At 36.0% G+C, this 18,999-nt stretch overlaps 1 protein-coding gene across 1 annotated transcript in view; it reads right to left on the bottom strand.

The window, feature by feature from the left end:
- Positions 1-18,999, bottom strand: part of usp28 (ubiquitin specific peptidase 28) — a 34,634-nt gene that overhangs the window by 13,251 nt on the left and 2,384 nt on the right. The window contains exons 2-15 of the mRNA XM_053478397.1: positions 15,141-15,215; positions 14,469-14,589; positions 13,590-13,677; positions 13,336-13,498; positions 10,792-10,878; positions 10,424-10,561; positions 9,507-9,577; positions 9,336-9,412; positions 9,105-9,253; positions 8,835-8,962; positions 4,162-4,257; positions 3,894-4,058; positions 1,113-1,327; positions 731-801 (exon numbers count right to left, since the gene is read on the bottom strand). Coding sequence (XP_053334372.1) covers positions 731-801; positions 1,113-1,327; positions 3,894-4,058; positions 4,162-4,257; positions 8,835-8,962; positions 9,105-9,253; positions 9,336-9,412; positions 9,507-9,577; positions 10,424-10,561; positions 10,792-10,878; positions 13,336-13,498; positions 13,590-13,677; positions 14,469-14,589; positions 15,141-15,215 — 1,644 coding nt within the window. The remainder of the gene's footprint in view (positions 1-730; positions 802-1,112; positions 1,328-3,893; positions 4,059-4,161; positions 4,258-8,834; positions 8,963-9,104; positions 9,254-9,335; positions 9,413-9,506; positions 9,578-10,423; positions 10,562-10,791; positions 10,879-13,335; positions 13,499-13,589; positions 13,678-14,468; positions 14,590-15,140; positions 15,216-18,999) is intronic.

The following is an 18,999-nucleotide window of genomic DNA, read 5'->3' as shown; positions in this document are numbered from 1 at the left end:
CCCACCCCAAAGGACCAGGGTCACTTTAGGGAAAATCCATTTGGCTTGTTTAAGCCCTGACCAATACAAAAACTAGCAATGGAAGAAAACGTAAAAAAAATTTTTTGTTTTTTTTCCATTGCTGGTTTTTGTTTGTACATGCACACTGGAAACCCATCTAAATGACTTAGATGAACAATGACAATAGAAAATGACTTTTGCATTCTAGGCGATAACTTTACTATAGGGTTTCATCCTGGTGAATTTTCCCCCAAAAAAAAGATCTTTGTGAAATCTAACAGCAAATTCTAATTTCATGTCTTCATGAAAATGTTAGAATTTTTTTTTTTTTAAATAAAAAGACTTAAATGAGTTCATTTGATTCTATATCACAGCAGGATACTTATTAATTCCAACTTATAATGTATTTACTCTAATGTTTTTTTTTTTTACAGTTACACTACTCTCTACTTTGCTAAGTTATGACCCAGGCCAACAAAAATGCTGGAAATCTTATTAGTTATAATTACAATTACAAGCCATACAAATAAGCCTTAATTGTGCATTAATATTTAGTTAGTTTTTAACATTTCTGTCTATGGCAATCATGCTTGCACAAACACAAACACCCGCACAGTCACTGAACTTTTTGAAATAATATAGCATTTTGGTCACAGACTGAAAATAATGCCACAATGAAACGAAGTGGAAGTCTGTAGAGCCAAGGGCTGTTTTGGAATATAGACTTTACCTGACACAGACTGTTATCTGAGTACATCCCCTCCAGAGCCTGGCTGACCTTGTCAATGCTGGCCTTGAGCTCTGAACACAAGGAGAGAACAGCGATCAATAGGGTGCACCCGAGGCCAGGCTCCTGATACACTCAAACACATTAGGATATCTGCTGGAAAATAAGGCTGTGCTCTAATACAATACGGTAAAGGGCACAACATGTGGCCTCATGAACAACAGTCGATACTGCAGAGCTGAAAGGAACAAAACAGCTTCTGCAATGCTGGTGGAGAACAATGATTGCTTTTTTCTGTTTTCTTGTAAAGGCAGAGGTCTAGGTAATACTTCACACCGAGAGAGAAAAATGCCGTAACTGTCTGAAAGCCAAGAAGAGGACGCACCGTTGATGCTGTTCTCCGCTTCGGCTCTCCAGCGCTGCAGGCAGCCCCTGACAAAGTGTAGCTCCTCCTCGCTCACGCTGCTGGGCACTGGGTGCTGAGGCCAATCAGCAGGGGGTCTACACTGGGTGAAGGGCTTGTGGATGGGTGTCCTCTGGTTAGAACTCTGTGTGCAGCCTAAATCATCTGATGAGCCTGCATCATCTGCTTCTGTTTGGCTAACAAGGGTTACAATGCACATTCATTCAGTTATTATTTCTTCAGGGTTCTTGCAACAAAAAAAAAAGGTCATGCAATGGGAAAACATTTACCGCTGAATTTCACCACGCTATGCCTTAGAACTGAATAAGGACTCAACACGTGACATTGCACGTGTACATGTAGAAGAGGCGGTATGTGTTCACATTTAAAAAATAAATACAAAAATATGTGGGGAAATCATAAGTGAAATATTAAAATAAATGTGTTACATGTGAAAAAACTTAATCAGTTAATTGGTAACAGAAAATTATTTATTAATTGATATACAATACATAATCCACGCATGTTTCAAACATATGATTGTACATAATCAGGAAAGAACTTTGGACTCACCCTATATAATATGTGACGTGTCTAAAATCCATTTCGTAAATTTCATATCAATCAGATGATTATTTACATGTGATGCTCAGTAAAGTCAATTAAGTATTATTTTCAATATTGACAAAACATAAGAAAAACATCAATATTTACGATGGTATTACAGGGATGTATCGACGATTTGTTAAATATATCTTTTAAAGCTCTGGCTTACTTAAATCAGATATAATGCAGGGTAACCAGATAAACTGCCCATGCAAAAAGAAGTTAGATTGTGGGGGCCAATCTACAAATAATATTTATGTGAATAATTAATGTATGCAAAGTCATGGCCAAAACCCTATATACATGCTTTTAGCATGCACTTTACAGCTAAATAAAATACATGAATCTGGGATCTGTTACAGATCTGTGGGATCATACAGAACAAGTAATACTATATGGTCAAATTCAAATTTTATTTGTCACGTACACAGTACACAGTCATACACAGTACGATATGTAGTGAAATGCTTGGTCATATATGAATTATTAATATATGTAATATATTCAAATATTTGCCCTATATGGTGCATATACGAAATTGGTCATTTTTAATGTATGTATACATCAAACCTCCCAGCTGTTTGAATTACAAAACTGCACAAATCTGTATCTAACACTACTGTTTATTTTTAATCAAAATATAATTTAATTTAATACCAAATACTGACTGTATTAATTACTCTTTAGTGCTCTTTTAAGAATGTTCTTTTATGTCAAAGTAATTATTTATTTAACACATCTTTGCTTATGATTTTTTTTGTTTGTTTCCAAAACATTTGTATAGTACTGTAAGGAAAACATTCGTTAGGTTTTACTGAGCATGCTGGAGAATATGAGTTCTTTTGGTAACTTTGTCACACTGTCCTTTCTATTTTCATGCAAAACTTAGAAACTGACATTAGGTTTTTAGTTTATTTCTATCTGAAAACTGGTCTGTCATGTATTATTTTGCTTTCTTTACAGGCATGCAAATATCATTCTGTAATTTCATTTTAAAAGAAATGATACTTTTTAAAGTGTTGTTTGGAGATATTTAATGGCTTTGTATGCAATAATGCAGACATAAACATATGTAATAAAATTTGTACTAAGGATAAAGATAAAGACTTTCACAGTACTATATGTACAGTATAGTATATTCAATTCAATTCAATTTAATTCATATTGCGCTTTTAACGGTGGTCATTATCGTAAAGTAGCAGAATTCAAAAAGTATTAAAATAAGTTTGAACAATCTGAGGAGTTATATATGACCTATTCCTGAAGCTTAATTATAATATGAAAACCTTTTTCTGATATATTGACCTACACTTATATCCATAACATGATGACCACCCTGTATTTAATACAGCCCTGACCTGTTGAAGTACAGTATGTAGTCCACTAGCCCTGAAGGTATGCTGTGGTATCTGGCACCAAGCCACTGTACCAGGTCACCATATACAGTATTGCACTTGTTTTTCCAGCACATCCCACAAAACCTTGGTTTGACTGAGAAGTACTGGAGAGTTTGGCACCTTAAACTTTAAACTCATTGTGTTCTTTAAACCATCCTTCCAACCATTTTTCAGTGTGGCGGGTGAATTAAATGCCCTATACAGCATAGGGCATCTGTATAGAGCATCTGCTGAAAGAAGCCACTGCCATCAGGTAATACTATTTCCATGATGGGGTGTTCTTGGTCAGCAACAGTTAAGGTACAGTAGGTGGTCAAAGTAACATCCTTATGAATCCTTACCCTAGGCATTTTTAGCAGTGGACACCAGTAAGCATCGGCACCTTTACCAGTCAGCAGTGTCCAAGTGTTTCGACTCATCAAACTTTTTAGCTGTTAGAAATTAAACGAGCTTGATCCTACGACTATCCTTTGACAGAAAACTTACAGGAACTTCCCCTGTAAATGGGCTGTTAGTGCAGAACTGATAACAAATGAAAGCAAATGCATTAATATGAACCTGTGATTTGCCTCACAGTCAGGACTGCTGTCTGAGCAGCTGTTACAGAAAATTAAGCAACACTTTATGATCAATCAGAATTCAAGAATTCAACAGCACGGTACATTTAAGTGCAGCTACACAGATAAACCTGTTATGTTAAACATGGTGACTTTCTATGTTAAGAATTAAGGAAAGAGAAATGGTTAGTGTTGGCACTTGCCTGGAGTGTTCTGAGCTGGGTTCTGTGTGTGCAGGGATGCTTGCAGGTCCGAATGAGGTGGCCACCGTGCTTGCATTTGTCTGTTTTGAGGTGGCGAACTCCAAAACATACTGCAGCATGTCTGCCAGCGGGTATTTGTTCGGCCCGGAACCATAGTTTTTATAGCTTGAATTAAAAGATAAAGCCAATAAAGCTAAGTCAGAGACTGTGTAACCTTTTTAAGAAATCTGCAATTACAGTACTGAAAATTGTGAAATTTATGCCTGACCTTTCAAGCTTCTGCTGAAGAACTGTTAACTGGTCCTTGAGCCTTTTTACCTCTCCTCTTCTTCCATGTGTCTGTTCAACATTTCTGTGAAGGTACCTATTTCAAAAGTATTAAAAAAAATAATGGGTGCTAAATTTTAAACACAAGATTTTAAATATTTCCCATCCATTTTCCCTATTCCAAATTTTAATTTTCATTAAATGTTAAGGTTGTGAAGTTTAGTGGTGGATCTGCATGTTAGTAACTATTCAGTAAAACTAACATTAAACAGATATCATGTAAGCTACCATTGCAGATAGAGGTTGTCAATGATCAATATACCAACACTATAAAACTAGCATCTTGTTACAGGTTGCTGTTACACTTTCAAAGAAGTAGTTTATTCAACTGTGCCAATAGTATACTTCTTTTAAAGAAAGTATATATAGAAGTAAGTATGTAAGTTTGTATGTAGAAGTAAGCATGCTTTTTTTTTTTTTACTTCTCAGAGATATGCTAAACAAATGTACAAAAGTATTTTGGCCTATACTTGTCCTTAACATTTTCATTGAGATATGCTTGAGAAAACATTAACTATTATTGTTTTACTCTATTATACATAAAGTTGGAGTGTGCTTGTATTGCTGTATGGAATAGTTTAGAGTATACAGTATAGTACATCTGTAATAGTCTATAGAGTATACAGTATAGTACATCTGTAATAGTCTATAGAGTATACAGTATAGTACATCTGTAAAACTGAATCTTATCATTTATGTACATAGAGTTGTTAACTCACACAAAAACTGTTAGTGTTTTCCGATATTTTTCCTTGTACTATATTAACCCCCTCTTTTTTTTTTATTTCTTTAAGTTTTTTTCACATAGCAATACTGCCTGGGTTTCTAATGTAGATGCAGGTGAATGGCTCTTGCTCGATGACGTATTGGCAGATGACAGTAGTCGTTCCAAACCCTCATATATTCCAAACGATTAGATCTACAATCAAGAACTTGGAGCTTCTGTGGAACCATTTGTGAATAATTTGGCCGTATGTATAGAAGGTGCTCCGCATTGGCTACTTTATCCCAGGGAATGATCTTTTGATGAGGCTGACTTTATCACTGGTAATCTTTTATTTAAGCAATTTTATGGTGATATGAAACAAGCATTTAAAACATGGTGTGATATGAAACCAAAATAATCTAATAGAAAGCCCACTTTACATGCTACCCAGGCTAGTTTGCTTCACTTGCAATTGGTTAAAGTGAAGGTCATGCCCCTGGAGACTCTGACAAGGTTTTTGGTAATGCTTTGACTGATGAAGTGGCTAAGTGGGCCTCTAAGGAAGCCCCTTTGTCTGCTTATAATTATAGGGATAGAGTTTTTAGGGATAGAGTCTTTTCTTTGATGATCTCATTTTGTCTTCTAACATTGATCTACCTTTCCTACAATTCCACTCTTCACCTTAGGATTTGTATTTCTGGTCATCCAATAAGTGATCACCCAGCCCAGATTTGCTGATTCTTGATAAGATTGGTCGCATAACTTGTAATTCGTATGCCTGAAGACAGATTTTAGATTTGTAATGTCAAACAAGCTACACTTGTTATATTGGACTCATGATTGATTTGTGCTCGGGCAAATACGCAAGGACATATGATGTGAATGTGATTAAACCTGATGGTTTGCCCATGCCTACTACACCATTTCAATGTTTACAAATTGATTTTACACACATGCCACCTGTCAGAAATCTCAAATACATGCTTGTAATTTTGGACAGATTTTCCAAATAAAAAAAGGCATTTCCATGTTCAAAAGTAAATGCTTAAATTTTGGCTAAATTGACAGAAATTTTATAAATTCTTAAGTATTGATTGGAAATTTCACATACCCCATCAACCTGAAAGATCTGGTAGGGTAGAATTAATGAACATTTGTGAAATAAGAATCATACCCAATTTAAAATGATACCCAGTTAAACTTACAGTAACTCCTAGCCTTTGAGGGACAACCCTAGTGTTTCTTTTACAAGTGATCTGGCTGCAAGGATGATAGATATAAGGACGATAGATATCGTTCAAAAATGTTTGATACCAGTACTGATACTGATAGCAGTGGTAGGTTTCTATTCTGCCATGCAGAAGGCCTGGGTTCAGTTCCCACTCAATACCCAAACCCCAGCCACTGGATGCAGTGCAGGTCCCATGCCGAGATAAAATGGGAGGGTTGTGTCAGAAAGGGCATCTGAAATTTGTGTGCCCACGTTGGATGGTCCACTATAGCAACCCCTTGATGGGAGCAGCCAAAAGACCAACAACAACAACAACAACAATACCAATACCAATACCTTGTCTTTGATACTAATTCCTGGACACTTTTTTTTCTATGCTATTTTTAGACTTTTTTTTCATAAAAAAAACAACAAAACAGAAATACATTTTACATTACGGTACATATCTTTGGTTTTACTTTTTAGCTTCTTGGGAGGTTTATACACTTAAAGTAGTTTTATAACATAATTAATATACACCTATTTAAAATTTTTAAGTGATGATCTTTTGGCAAATAATTTTTTGCTAAACGTTATCTGCTAAAAATGCCTATAGACATTTTGTAATAAATGATTGCTGCGTTTTTTTGTCCCAACACAGTGCTGCTTTCTGCTCTTAAATGTATTGTACACACATTCAGTTGTCTGTGATTGCACAGACATTATAATTTTTTTATTATTCCTATTGCTGTATATTATGTAAATGTAAAAGTTTTTAAAAATTCCCTTATTTTTTTGTAATATTGAGGTCAAAAGCAGTCGTATAAGCATTTCACTTCATATCATACTGTGTATGACTATGTATGTGACGAATAAAATTTGAATTTGATTTGATTTACTCCTACTTTGGGATGCACACCACTGTCAAGTCACTCAAATATAGTGATACACAAGCACTCTGTACACATTTCTGCCTCTCTTCCTTTGTCTATATTTGACTACTCACTCTTTCATACCAGGTAATACAGTATTGGTGAAAAGTTTAAATCCCAGGAACGGTTGGAGGTGTCACCTAGTAATAATGTTTGGTATATTTCATGTTTCTCCTATTGGGCTCATTCTCCTTTGTGCAGCCAAGGTACAGTATGCTTCTTTACGATTGTTGCATCAGGCATATATTTTTTTTTATATCTGACGTCTACAGTGTGTGTACTGTGGATGCATGTTTGTGTACACTGTCATGTATTTTAACAGTTCAACAGTGTATTGATGATGATGTGAAATAAGAGCAGTATGAAGAATTATCTGTAAAGGAAGAAGCATTTTGTTGTCCATTTCCCTTGAAGCAATGATGTTAAGTAAAGCATAAACCACTGGCTATAACGCTGGACTCCTGATACATCAAGCAAGCCGATGCCAAGCAAAGCATGTGAAATAGGGTTTTATTTCCAATTAGTTTAACTGTTGGAGTTAAGGTTCCTTTCTCTCTCAGTCATTTAACAGGGGAGAAATTGTAGAGAAGTACAGCATGTTCATGGGCAGCCAGGGACTGATTTTGTAGAGGCTGAATGACACAAATTCTAATCTCACCCTTCCCAAATCAAGTCTGTGTTCATACTGTGTGAGTGTTCTGTTTTGTTTTGAACTGCCATGTCAATTTGAGTTATATGTTGGTGTTAATACATTATTTGTTTATAATTTTTGATTTATAAAAATAAATACAGTGTGTTCCTCCTCATGGATTGGTCTTGTGAAATTTGTTATACGTGTCATGCACTGGTAATGTTCATACAGTATAAGTTACCTTCAAGTCTACTTAAATTACACTTAGGTATATTTCATCTATAAGAAATTATACTTTATTAAAAGCGAAGTATTACTTATTAGGTAAACTAATAGTTTCCTTTAAAGTATACTTTCCTAAACTAACATGTGAGCTAGAAATAAACAACTCAGCCATAATATTACCATCACAAAACATTATCACAATAAAATTGATTATCAATTATATACCAGTAAACTGGTGACAGGATCATTGGCACTCAAGGCTTACTCATGATCCATGATCCCACAGAAAAGTCAATGCAGCATAAATCAACTGGACACAATAGAAATGCATCAGGACAGCCAATGCATCATAGCCCACCAAGCACTGGGCTTAGCAGGCAAAAAGCCCAAAGCCACCTCCATATTCCCCAGATCAAGAACCCATGGGACACACTGGCCGAATAACTAGGACGTACAGAGGGCCTATGCCACAACCCTCTTTTGGAACCAAAAGATCCACTGCCAGCTAGATACACACCCTGGTCCCTCAGGGCATGACTCCACAGGACCTCTGGGGTGGGCTTGTCTCCACAGGATCTCTGGGGTTCAGTCATGCCACCTCCAGAGGTCCTGTGGAGTCATGCCCTGAAGGACCAGAGTTGCCCAGGTAACGTAATAAAATGAACTTTAATTATGCTTTTAAAAAATAGCCATTTTCATAAAAGAAAAAAAATGTATTGACTTTGTGAAATTAAATTTTATTTTATTACATGCCTTACCATAATTAAAATGATGATAATTGTGGTAGAAAAAATAACCTAGTAAGATAGCTAGCTCAGCATCATAACATAGATGGAATCATCATAGGTTTCATACTATATTACTGTATAAACAAACAGTAATAAAATAATCTCCTTGAGTAAGTTCTCACCTGTCCATGTAGATAATCTGGGGGAACTCCAGCTTTTTGTGTATCTTTTCTGGTCGTCCTAAAGACTGATTGAACTCAAATCTAGAGAGTTCGAAAGTCAACACTGGTGGCAGCTTCGAGAACCATCGCTGGAAAAAAGTTCCATACTTACACGATTCGTATTTGTACCATAAATTAGCATTAATATTCATAACATCAAATTGGTCAATTAGCATTTATTTATAAATAAATGCGAATTGACCAATTTGATGTTTGATGTGTCACACTGACCTCCTGTCCAGGTGACACAGTTTGATCACATTGTAGAGATTCGATCTCTGCTGCTACCATCGCACCCTCCAGGCACTCGTCCAAATTGTTGAACCCATTTACCTGCAGTGGGTACTGTCCAAACTGCTCAATGGTGGACAGGATCTTACCTGCATTCATCGAAAAACATTTTTTCAGTAAAACATCCAGACAACATATCTCCTCAATTATGAAATGCTATTTTTCTCTCACCCTCATAAACTCTCTGAGCTACAAATGTCCCATAGAAAAGCTGAACCATTGGGTTGTCCTGTTTGTCTTCTGGATTACTGGAGAATCAGAAAGACCATATATCAGCTTCTGTTATTTAAAATGAAATGATAAAAATAAGTTGGGTTTCATTTTTCATTTCTAAAAGCATACCTGCCATTAGCTGCCAGCTGGAAGGCGTCCTCGAGCCAGTCGAGCAGCTTGTGTGTGAACTCACTAACATCCTAAAACAGGCAAGCATGTTACCTCTCACACACTGCCTCCACTTAACCACATCAGTGAGTACCTTAACCATCTGCTGCACACATGTAGCATATAAAGGTGATAAATTAAAGAAAGAAAAACAACACAAAGTGTCTTAGTAAGATGTTGGGCTTCTAAGAGCTACCAGAATAGCTTCAACAAACCTTAGCAAGGATTTTACAAGTCTTTACAATTGTACTGGAGAGATGAACGCTGTTCTCCCCAAAGACACTTTTATAAAAGTTTAAACAAACATAATAAAAAAAGAAGGCTCTGAAAAATACTGCTCCAATATTGTGTCCAATATTGTGGATCACTTGAAGCAGTGGTTCCCATCTTCGGCACACCAGATTTAACTAAATAGCTTGTGGTGTGCAAATTGAAACGTAAACTAGGGAAAAGTATGTTGCAAAACAAACATTATCGGCTAATGAATTTTTACTAAATGGCAGTGAATTAATTAATGGTTTATCATCAACCTCTTTAGTAAGCATGCAAAGAGAAATGTTTATTCAATCTCAATGAGTACCCAATGGTTTGTTTGTCACTGGGGCAGAACCCTTGTCTTTAATATTTCACCTAAAAATAGGCATACAGTGTTCATTTAAAATGTCTAAAGCAGGTAAGTAAAATTAAAGTACTGCCTTGCTATATGCACCTATGCAAGATATGTATGTAGTATATCTAGGATATCTAGGGTTACATATGTAGATAGATAGATAGATAGATAGATAGATAGATAGACAGACAGCGAGAGAGAGAGAGAGAGAGAGAGAGAGATTGCTAAAGAGAGCGAGGCCATGCTTACTAAACCAGAGTAATTATACCTGCTGTGCCTCGCTGGTCCTAAAAGCATCCCTGAGCAGCTCCACAGCTGCGGAGGGGTCCACAAACCTGCGATTGGAGCCCAGCATTAAGGCAAAGAGGCATCGCAACTCCTGCATGAATGCTATGTTTCTCTTCTCCTACACATAAAGACAGAGACATATGGGAGTGTTACATATCCAGTCAAAGTGCTCCTCACGAAGACAACAAACAAGCGATCCCACCAAATATATAATCTAGCCGAAACGCGGCCTTATTCAAAGGTACTCCTAGAAGTACTCTGCTATCCCAGAAGGGATCTAAAGATCTGAGCGTGTCAGAATGTTTGTCAGAATATGAGCCAGATCCTCACAGGCGGCTGATTACTCACAGAGTGGCTCTTGCATTTCTCCAGCACGCGCTCAGACAGGCAGTAATTGAGCACCAGTCTGCGAAACACCGGCAGATGGAACAGAGACTGAAAACAACAAGAGCGAGAAAATTTCGCGTGACTCATGCATATCATCATTTGCTGTCATTTCGTTTTCATTTACCACAAGGCATATTCGTCAATAGAGCGTAATGGCTGGGGTGGATTTTGGGATGTAAAACACTCCGAAGTGGGTAATTACTGGGGTCAGAGCTGAAGTTAACATCAATGCTTTTTGTCACACAACAAAATGACTGGGGGCGGATGAGCTGTCAAGTACTGGAGCGGAGCTCATTAATAGTCGAATAGTGCACACATCTGCACCAATTAACCTACGCCAAGTTGGAAATCTGCTGCTCTGTTTCTAGCAAATCTGAAAAAAAAATGAAAGAAAAAAATAAAATAATGTAATGTAGATATAGCCAAATAACTATGTGTTTTCTATCAATTTAGTCCAATTAATGAAACAGAGCTAATAATAATAAAAATACAAAATTTTTACAACTTCCAGTTACTTACAATTCAGATATGTTACTGAATGTTTCGCCACTGTGTAAACTCTAATGTCAAAAATCCTAGTTTTTCTTTTTATTTCGCTACAGAGAATAAATAAGAACTAATACAATTTTGTAACTAATCGTATAATTTTAAACTTATTTATAACAAACACAGGCTTTAGAGTTCAGAGCAGCACATATCATGCTGTGCTATTTAATTAGCTCTACAGTCTATCAATATCAATAAAGTCTTGAATTTCAACACAGACATCTGAGAAGCCTGGCTAAATTCACTCCGGAATGGCTGTAATAAAATTAGAGTGGCGAGATGCTTTGGCATCAGAAAGAAAGAGAAGCTCATCTTTTCAAGCCTCCTGTCATTAGCAACAGAGGTAATTTCATTTGCACAGTATGGCTAGATTACAAGATAACAACTAAGATAAGAACGTTGAAGAGTTTTTTTTGTTCAGGGCAGGATATGAGGTATGTGTATTCAGGCTGACATCATAGGAATACCTCAGAAGATTAAAAAAACAATCCATCACATACGTATGTAGTATCAAAGCTTCATAATAATGTTTATTGTTTTCTCAGTCATTTTAGATAAATACACTACTGTATGCAGACGTCCCTATAGTCTCTATAAGTGCCCCTATAGTAGATTTCTTTATTGTATATTCATTCAGTGTGATAAAATATTAGGTATCTATTCACAGTACTTTTATACAGTATTGTGTAAAAGCCTTGAGCCACCCCACATTTCTTCAAAAAGAAAGACTTTCTTGTATTTTTAAAAAAGTAATCTTGTGGAATAGTCCTCCGGGCTTCCTGAAGGACGCAATTGTTTTTTTCCCAGTTCTCAGTTCTTATTTTTTAGTCCAGTCCCTGTACCTGACCAAAACAAAGTTTCAGAGCGAAGTTTTTGTTTGTTAAGCCACATAGTGACCTATAGTCATTTAAGCATGAATAACATCTAACTTTAAACATGAACCAGTGAGAAACAGGTGCAGATGATGACAGATGTTCAGGCTGGTGATTAGTATACTGGTGACACTGAATGCAGAGTGGTTGAAACAGACGAGAGGGGAAATGAGGTCGCTGCTGAGGTTGTTAAATAGAAAAGCTATTTAAAATTTTTTTTTTTTTATGAGGCACTTTGAAACCTGTCGAAGTAAAACATTTTAAAAATTTAATTAAATTAAGTTCATCAAATGTGAAGAAATGGTGGTGGTGCAAGACTTTTGCATAGTAATGTATATTACATAACTAGTTTACTTTTGTGATTTAAATTGTACTATTCATGTTTTATTTATTACATCACTCTTGAATTCTTGATTCTGATTGCTTAGAAAGAAAGGATTAATCTTTATAAATGAAACAGATTTATAATACATTAATGCTTCTGTATTAACGACAAAGGGACCTGTTTGCATTGTGTAATTGCTAAGACTGAGAAATTTCCAGGAGGGAGACTGTTATTGAGGAGTTTGTAAAGCTGAAACTTTACAATTTCTCACAAGAAAAAGTTATCAGGATGGAGATAAGCACTGCTTCCTAACACCTGGCTGTTATAATAGGAACGTACTTGTATACTTATGCTCCACAGCATAAAGTAACTATAAACAGATATACATTAACTATTTACCAGGTGTATTTGTTGGCACATTGTTGTGGTATAAAAGAAATAAACCACTTTAGCTCTTGCGGTTGTTGGAAAATAGTACATTCAGGGTGGTAAGTAAGTCTACTATATTACACATTCGTTTTAATGTCATTTATATTAAATGTTTATGTATTTATGAAATTTATTCAAATAATCTAATCTTAATTCATTCCCTTATTTATTTGTAAATTTGATAAGGCAATTACATGTTTTTATGTTCATATTCTTAAAGCAAAAATGGCAGAAAAAATATAGGTCATGGGTAAAACACCAAATATAATGACACGTACTGTACTCAGAGTGATGATGCATAATGTAAACAGTATAGTTTAGATAGCAGCCTACCTGGATGACTGCACTGAACCAGCATGTATTTCCTACATTGCGGATGCCCACAGGCCATCCCTCCTGCCTGATCCAGTCTGCAGGACTGCTCATATCCCCTGATGCCTCGTTCCTCTTCCTCTTCACACAGGCTGCATTCTCCTCAGCACTGGCCTCCAGAGCCCTGTGCAGGATGTCAAGGAGCATATTTTTCAGTCATAGGACCTGCTTTAATTCTCAACATATGGGTAGGCTTTTAGGAAAAGGGAGAATACTTGTGGAGCTCTCTGTCCTCTGCCTCGGCCCGCTGAGACTCCTGAAGACTGAGTTCAATGGCGGCCTGCAGTTCATCGTTAGCTGCATCTACAAACAAGGTTACACCAGTCACAGCTAAGAAAATGCTTGTATTTAAAATCCAAATAAATTAGAATTTTTTTCCATATTACAAAAGACTGATAAATAGAATTTCCTGTAGGAATACTTTATCTGTTCTTAGGCAGTTTGTCTCATAATAAACTCACTATATACAGTAAAGTGTTAGGGCTTATTACATGAATTCCTAATTCTGATTGGTCAGAAGGCACTAATCATATTTGTATACAAGCTGCTATGAGAGTAGCGTAGGCAAATCACAGACACAGATTAATGCACTTGTCTGATTATGATCATTTTTATAATAACAACACATTTACATGGACTTGTAAAGCAGACTCTCCACATAATTTAAGACTACTTATTACTATTGTTTACCAAAGAAAAAACAATGTTTTGACAGATGATTGACAACACTAAAAGTAACTTTAAAGTTATAATAAAAAATTATTTTATAGAAAAATATAAATTACAATATATAAATGCTGTTATAGAAGAATTAGAAACTTTGTAGTATTAACAGATTATTTCCAATAATAATACACAGTAGTTTTCATATTTTTTGCAGTTCAGTTATGGGAAAAAATGTGAAAAAAATGTGTTAAGCCTGTCTTGAAAATTATTTTTTGTATATTAATATTTGTAAACAACTCAATGTGGAGTTTTATATTTAGAAAAAAGTAATATTATAAAAACAATAATAGGACAGAACCTAACAGTATATGACAGTGTTTATAATACAGAACATATAGTTTGTTAAATGTATCCTGTTCTGATCTTACTGCTGTGTTGAACAGAAGATTCTCTGTGATGCTCTGCAGGTGGAGCTTCCTTAGGTACTTGCTCCTCTGCTGTTTGTGTGGTGAGAAGCCCCACAGCATGGCTAATGTCCCCCTGACTTTCCTGCAGATAAAATAGTTAGGTATTAAATCTGGTATGGTTTTTATATTTGTGAAATATACACAGTACTGTGCTAAAAAGTATTGAGCCACCTCTCATTTCTTCCTAAATAAATTAAATGTTTTATTATTATGTTATTAATGAATTGATTGATGTACCTTAAAGAAATGGAAACAAATGCTTTACTGTGAAAAGCTGCCTAAAGATATATATTTAAAAAATTGAATGCTTATGTAACAACCTCAGCAGCCTCATTTCCCCTCTCTGTTCCAACCATTTAGCATTACCAGTATACTATTAGCCGGCCGGTTTCTATTCTGGAGAACTATTCCTCAAGACTACATAAAAAAATACAAAAAAGGCTGACTCGTTAAAAGCAAAATAATAAGAAATGACTGCTGACTTAAGAATTTTGTACATTACTGTAAATAACTGTAAGGACTGGCTTTCATAAAAATGGTGTCAACTGCGAGTCTGGTCTTAAATTTCAGGTCACATTTCTTTTCATGTTTGTGGTGTTAGCTCACAGAGCAAGGCTATGGGCTTAAACCTACATTAAGGACACGCTGGAGAATCTGGAGGTCTTGAATGCCAGTGATCTCCCTCAGCTGGTTAAGCAGCATCTGATTCTGAACAAACAAAGAAGCAAATAAAAAAAACTTATTCATCTAATTAATTTTTTTTTTTTAAGTAGGGCTTTGTGCAGAGCTTTGTAAAAAAAAAAATCACATTACACTGTTCTATGTGAATTAAAAATGTATTACACAGAATAAACTCATTATTACTAAACATTTATGGCCAATCTGACCATAACAATATAAGATACAGTATATAATACCCAGTAGAATAAGATTTTTCATTGTTGCTCACAGTAACTAGGAGCTGAATGTTACTGTGGAGAAGCTAATGTTTGATTTATTATTAAAATAAATAGAACTTTTAATTAAACTTAATTTTGTAGTACATGTTGCATTTCTAATCATTACACTGATTTTTAATGCTTTGTTTTTCCTGCCATTTTGTTTAACAAATCTAAACATAATAATACATTATACATATGTTACTTTAAATATTTATGTATGTATTTCTGAGTATTGTGATTGTGGATATTTGTGCCTTATACCACAGCATGGTTATACCACAGCATGGTTAAATATTGTTTCTGATTGCTCAGAAGGTGTTGGCTATTTTTGGATAACAAGCTATGGCAATGGTGCAATATGGCTGTAATTCTAATAAAAAGGTTATATGAATGTGAGACTGATATATTATAATTCACAGGGGTTGGACAATGAAACTGTAACACTGGCCAATTTAGTGTTGGAGGATTCATGGCTAAATTTGACCAGCCTGGTGGACAATCTTTATTGATTGCACATTACACCAGTAAAAGTAGAGTGTAAAGGTTTAATTAGCAGAGTAATAGCACAGATTTGTTTAAAATATTGCAATGCACGCAACATTATGGCTGACATACAGCATCAGAGTTCAAAAGAGGACAAATTGTTGGTGCGCGTCTTGCTGGCGCATCTGTGACCAAGACAGCAAGTCTTTGTGATGTATCAAGAGTCTTGGTATCCAGGGTAATGTCAGCATACTACCCAGAAGAACGAACCACATCCAACAGGAGTAAATGAGGACGCAAGAGAAGGCTGTCTGAAAGGGATGTCCAGGTGCTAACCCAGAACGTATCCAAAAAACAAAAAAACACAGCTGTCCAACTCACTGCAGAATTAAATTTGTCATCAGCTCCACAGGGTCAATGTACATGGCCGAGCTGCTATAGACAAACCTTTGGTCACTCATGGCAATGCCAAACGTCGGTTTCAATGGTGCCAGCAGTGAAAATCTTTGGCGGTGGACAATGTGAAACATGTAATGTTCTCTGATAAATCCACCTTAACTTGGTGGCTTTCCCACATTTGGGAGAGTTACAGTGTGGAGAAGCCCCAAAGAAGCGTACTGTACCACCCAGACTGTTGCATGCCCAGAGTGAAGCATGAGGGTGGATCAGTGATGGTTTGGGCTGCAATATCATGGCATTCCCCAGGCCCAATACTTGTGCTAGATGGGCAGGTCACTGCCAAGGACAACCGAACCATTCTGGAGGACCATGTGCACCCAATGGTTCAAACATTGTATCCTGAAGGCAGTGCTGTGTATCAGAATGATAATGCATCAATACACGCAGCAAGACTGGTGACAGAGTGGTTTGATGAACATGAAAGTCAAGTTGAACATCTCCTAGGGCCTGCACAGTCACTAAATCTAAATATTATTGAGCCACTTTGGGGTGTTTTGGAGGAGTAAGTCAGGAAATCAAAAAAGTTTTTTCCCCACCAGCATTGCGTAGTGACCTGGCCACTATTCTGCAAGAAGAATGGCTCAAAATCCCTCTGGCCACTGTGCAGGACTTGTATCTATCATTTCCAAGACGAATTGATGCTTTATTGGCCACAAAAAGAGGCCCTACACCATACTAATAAATTATTGTGGTTTAAAACCAGGCATTTCAGTTTCATTGTCCAACCCCTGTATATAGTTTGAATGATCTACAATTTATAATCGATTATTACTGCGGTCTTTATATTACATGAGTTACATAATAATAATAATAATAATAACCATGATCTGTTAGCATTTTGATTTTTTTTTAGATTCTTTTAGTTGTTCATGGTGTTCCGCACATTTCCACTGTTATGCAGACGACACTTAATTCTATATCAGTTTTCGACACTACCATCCCTTTCCCACTAACTCCATCTCAGTTTGTGTTGATAACATAAATGCTTGGATGACCAGTAACCTTCTCAAGTTCAATACTGATAAAACAGTTGGTTCACCTAAAAACATTGCTTCTTTCTGTACTGATACTGTTAACATTTCCGGGACCTTGGTTAGACCTTTCACCACTGTTAAAAATCTGGGTATAACTTTTGACTCTTATCCTTCTTTTCTACCTCACATTTCGTCACTAACTAAATCTGCCTTCTATCACCTCCATAATATAGCTCGTCTACGGCCCTTCTTAGGCATCAAGGATGCTGAGACACTGGTTCACGCTTTTTTTACTTCTCGACTTGACTTCTGTAATTTTCTTTTCTATGGTCTACCAAATACAACATTAAATAAGCTCCAATACATTTAGAACTCTGTTGCTAGGGTCCTCACTTATTGAAAGAAATCCTCACACATTACTCCCATCCTACACAAACTTCATTGGCTCCCTGTTTGCTCCCACATTCAATACAAGATTCTTCTTATCACCTTCAAAGCACTGCATGGTCTCGCCCCCCATATATTTCTGATCTTATTCATACTTACTCCCCTGTTCGCACACTCCGATTTGCAGATGATGGTCTACTGTTAATTTCTCACCATAGACTCACCTGCACCTACACTCTGGAACTCTATTCCCAAACAAATCTGCAACAGGATTTCAAAACCCACCTTAAAACATATCTTTTTCCCTCCTGTTTTCCCAATCTTGGAATTTGTGATTAGATAAATGCTATGGGTTTTATGTTTATCTGTATTTTGTTTTTGTTATTTTTCAGATGTCTCTTTCTATGTATAAATATTTCTGTTATTGAAAAGGGGCCTTGAGTCTCCAGTAACAGCCTTTTGTATTGTTAAGTGAAAGAGTTTGTTTCTCTGGTACATTATTAAGTCCAATTACTGTACCTACAAGTATGGGAAAAAAGTTAGACGAACAACTAAAGGAACAATCACACACTATAGGCAATTTGGAAAAAGCCAATGTCTGTGGTCTGTATCATTAAAAAAACTTCAATATTGGGACCGATACCAATAGCTTGACCTAGATCACAATTTTGTAAGCTCCAAAACAGAGCGTGTGTAAACAACTCCTTGGCATTTCATAATATAAAATATATAAACATATATTAAAATATCATATATTATAGAAGTTCAAAAGGATGCGGTCAGCTGGCATCACCTGTTTCCTCCAAACCATAGTCTTTTTTTTTCTTCAAAAACTTCGGCCCTCCCTGACTGGTAGTAGTCATGTTTGTGGGTGGGAATTGGGTACGACTAAAGTTGGGAGAAAATCTGGGAAAAAAAGTAAAAACTAAAAAAAAAAAAAAAACGTCTGTTGTTCTTAGCTCACCATTTACAGTGAACGCTGTTTTTGCACATTGTTGTTGCACAACAGGTTTTTTTTATATCAACAAACAAAAAATGTAACATTAAACAAGCCAGAATTGAATTGGGAAGCTTTGTATTACTAGATGGCTACTATTGTAACTCCATATAAATACAGTTTAGCTTTATATCTACCTCTGTGTGGCTGTAAGCTAAAGCTACAGTACACTAAAACAATATCTAATTTTTTTTATCTAATAAATTTGCTTGAGCATGCTAGTTTAAGTTACCAGCAGCCTACCTAATACA

The sequence above is a fragment of the Clarias gariepinus genome, chromosome 19 (genome assembly GCF_024256425.1).
Source record: "Clarias gariepinus isolate MV-2021 ecotype Netherlands chromosome 19, CGAR_prim_01v2, whole genome shotgun sequence".
Taxonomy (NCBI): Eukaryota; Metazoa; Chordata; class Actinopteri; order Siluriformes; family Clariidae; genus Clarias; species Clarias gariepinus.
The sequence above is the reverse complement of the archived record's forward strand: the minus strand, read 5'-3'. Positions and strand labels throughout refer to the sequence as shown.